Raw genomic sequence first — 3,692 nt, 5'->3', positions numbered from 1 at the left:
TGCTGAGTCAGTCCGCTCAAACTCTGATCCCTGGAACATGTGTTCAATAGTGCACCTGTGCCCTCTCGCCACAAGGGGGCTCCCACACACAGTTGACAGCCTTTCCAACACAGAGGACAGATTCTGTAAAATATCGGCTGTACATGATCTTGGGTGTGATTATTGTAGGGTCTACCTCACAATATAAAGCACCTTGAGGGGACTGTTGTTGAGATTTGGTGCGATTAATAATGTTTGAACTTTTAAGGTTGTTCAACATTCGTAGTTCTGTTTTGGATTTGGGAACATTTAGTTGTTTATTATAATGCAGTCTTAAGGCTTTACATGACATATTTTGACTTTTTGTATCTGTGTTGGTAGGCAGGTTGGACTCAAATATATGATTTGTAAAGTTCATTGGAGGCGTATAGTGCTCCAGGGACTCCAGGGAGGAAAGGAGTCCACACAACATCTCTCAACTCAGGGTTTGTCTTACCACACACCTGGGAAGATCGAAACCAGGAGTCTACACAGAAGAAACACACAGCAAGTATCTTGAAGCATCAGAAGCAGCACAAACACTGAGCAGGAGGAGCCAGGGCTTCTCTAACTCTAATCCAACAGTCCAGTGAAGAATGACAGCCAGCTCAATTCTGCATTTGAGATCATCGGAGACACGTGGGTCAGGTCAGAGGCAGCAAGCTGAGACGAGGCCACTCAGGAACACAAACAACAACAAAGGAACACAAACAACAACAAAGGAACACAAACAGAGGAGAGAGAGAAAACTAAAGTCGAGAGACAGACAGCAAACAAACCGAGAAATCAGCCGGAGACGACTGAGACCATCACATTTGGCTTTTAATTCAATGTAGGTTTAATAAGTTTTTAGATTGAGTTGAATCATTTCAGTTTAGTTTGCAATGTTTAAGAATATTTATTTTTAACTGTCATTGTCTGTTTTAGTCTTTATTAATTATTATTGCCTGGATGGCAAACTCACATAAAGCCTCATAAAGCCTCATAAAACTTTTTTTGCAGGCTATCCACTAGGTTTTGCAGTTTGCACTAATTGTTTTGGGAGATGCACTAACTGCTGTGCAAATGTTAATGGTGTTCTGAGGAACGCACCAAAGCGACTGAGAAAGACTGTAACAGGCTTTTGTTCTAAAATGTTTGACTGGTATTCTGAGGCAGATATGAAGCCTGCACAGCCTGAACTTGTAATTTTTGGATGTTCTCTGACGTCTGAGCTACTCCCGTTTAAAGTGCAGCGGCCACTGGAAGTAGGTTTGATGTTTTGGTAGCTTTTGGTACCTGTGGTTTTTGTGAAGTGCATGGTTGTTTGTTTTTGTTTGTTTTGGGGTTTGTGTTTGTTTGAAATTGTGGAAAAAAATGTTTTAAAAATAAAAAAAAATATTAAAAAAAACACAATAAGCTGGTGTGGAAGACTGTTAAAACTGCAACTCCTGGTCCCAGAACTGGATCGTCACGTTTCTGTTGTCTTTGTCATCAGTCACACAAGAATCAGAGGTTTAACAGTGTGTGGCTCCCTCTAGTGGATGTTGTGGAGTATTCTGTTTGCTCCAAAGGTTTTTGTACAGAGTTTTGCTGTTTCCTGTCACTGTGGGCTGCAGAGCACAGTAGTACACAGCAGAGTCAGACACTGCAGCAGAGGAGATCTCCAGATTGACTCGATTTCTCTCCTTGTCCAGTGCAGCAGTCAGTCGAGGGTTTGGGGGGGTTGCTCTCACCACAGTCGGCTCACTCGTATCAGTGATGAGGAGAAGGAACTGAGGAGCTGATCCAGGATCCTGTCGATACCACTGGAGATTCTGGGCTTGAACTGAATAGTTACAGGACACAGTAACTGTACGGCCCTCTGATGAAAACACTTCAGCACTGCTGGCAGTAATATCATCTTCCAAGCTGTTACCTGCTGATGAAACAACATGATATATTTACAGCTCTGTTCCACAGTCACATGTCCATCATTGGAAAAACACAGTGAGCTCAAAGAAAATCCAAACTGGATCTGTAACGCTGTAAACATGTCTTTGAAAAAGAAGAGATGTAAACATGTCTTTGAATTTCAGGTGTTCCTGTCAGAAACATACGTACCTACGAGAGCTGCAAAGATCCAGATCACAGCCAGTTTTTCCATGTTTCCAGAGGAGAAATGTTGGAAGTGATGTTCACTGGGAGTTAGCTGTGAGTGGTCTGATGTTCACAGCTGGAGTCAGACAGGTTTCTGCAGTCAGGAGGAGGAGACTGTTTTGTTCTCATGTGATGTTTCCTGTTAAATCCTGATGACAGCTGGTGTGTCTGCAGGAGATCCTGCATAGTTTGTGCTTCGTGCTGCTGTTGAAAGTTAAACAGCCAAACACGGAGCTTGCACAGAGGTCTTTATGGATCTGTTTTCTCTTCTCACGGCAGCCTTGCTGCTCAGAACATTTTATTTATTTACTGCAACAAACTGACACTTTGAAGAGGAACTAAAGGCAACACTCGTGCTCTGCCGGAACCTCACCGCGTGACACAGGCGGAAGTAAATAAAGGAAAGGCACTAATACCGTCACTGACCCGGGTGTGTTGTTGTGTGAGCTGAGTGTGTGAGCTGAATTGTTTGGACTGGGGTCTGAGCAACGATGCCTTCAGTTCAGTATCTGAGAGAGTTTATCAACGAGCGACTAACTGCTGCTGCTGAACAAATATTCTTGGAGTTTGAAAAAACGATCGTCCAGTACGAGGAAGAGATCGACCGTCAGCGCAGACTGCTGGATATCACCTGGAAACCCCAAATCAAGCTGCACAGGACAGGTGAGTGTCCCTCTGAGGGAGCATCCTGATCACAGCTCTGCGGGACGTTTCTGATTGTGAGGACTTTTTGGAGATGTGAGCTAACAAAGAGCAAACAGAGGACAGGACTGCGCTGCATTCAAACAGCAGGCGCTGAAATCAGCCTGGATTTGAGCTTTTCTCTGACCTGGATCCATCACTCAATCCTGTGAATCGTTTGAAAAACTTTTTGTTTGGCGGTGAAACGTGTGTTTGATGGTGCGTTCAGGTGCACCTTCTAAACTCAGTAATCTAGCCTGAAAAGGTTTTTCCTTGGTTTCCTTTCTTCTTCTGCAGAGCTGTAAAGAGTTCAGTGTCTTTTTTCTCTGTACTCGAGGCGCCTGTGATGATGTACATAAAAGCAAGACACGTCACGTCTGTCACATCACGAGACGTCCACCAGTGAGGCGCGGCTGAGTACAAGTTTGCATGCACAGTGACCCTAAATTGAATTTGACGAGGGCGTGCGGTTGCGCTGAGGCTCCTTCCAGTCCATAATGCATCTGAGCAGACTTAGCGACTGGACGGCTTACCACCAGCACGATCAGCTGTAAAGTCCTGTTAATGTTTCTGTGGTTGTGACTTCTTTCTTCTGTCTCTCCAGACGTCCCACAGCAGCAGGTCTGTGAGGAGGAGGAGGAGGTTCTCCCTGAGCAGCAGCTCTGGAACCAGGAGAGGAGCTCCAGTGTGGAGCAGGAGGAACCAGAAGCTTCACAGATTAAAGAGGAAGAGGAGGAACTGTGCAGCAGTCAGCAGGGAGAGCAGCTGGGACTGAAGGAGGAGCCTGAAGTTCATAATGATCCTGTGCAGTACGAGGAAGAGATGGAGCGTCAGCGCAGACTGCTGGATATCACCTGGAAACCCCAAATCAAGCA

The 3,692-nt window shown here is 45.1% G+C and overlaps 1 protein-coding gene and 1 gene segment (V, D, J or C); one reads left to right on the top strand and one right to left on the bottom strand.

Annotated features, from left to right (window-relative positions):
• Positions 1 to 1,051: 1,051 nt before the first annotated feature.
• Positions 1,052 to 2,535, bottom strand: LOC106632465. The segment is given in 2 exon segments: positions 1,052 to 1,915; positions 2,101 to 2,535. Coding segments are annotated over 2 exon segments (444 nt in total).
• An 87-nt stretch (positions 2,536 to 2,622) lies between these two features.
• The window catches only part of LOC121811780 (zinc finger protein 3 homolog), a 9,048-nt gene continuing 7,978 nt past the window's right edge, over positions 2,623 to 3,692 (top strand). Inside the window, exon 1 of the mRNA XM_042215200.1 lies at positions 2,623 to 2,799. Coding sequence (XP_042071134.1) covers positions 2,628 to 2,799 — 172 coding nt within the window. The 5' untranslated portion in view covers positions 2,623 to 2,627. The remainder of the gene's footprint in view (positions 2,800 to 3,692) is intronic.

The sequence above is a fragment of the Haplochromis burtoni genome, unplaced genomic scaffold (assembly GCF_018398535.1).
Source record: "Haplochromis burtoni strain Fernald_Lab_line unplaced genomic scaffold, NCSU_Asbu1 Contig_677, whole genome shotgun sequence".
Taxonomy (NCBI): Eukaryota; Metazoa; Chordata; class Actinopteri; order Cichliformes; family Cichlidae; genus Haplochromis; species Haplochromis burtoni.
The sequence above is the reverse complement of the archived record's forward strand: the minus strand, read 5'-3'. Positions and strand labels throughout refer to the sequence as shown.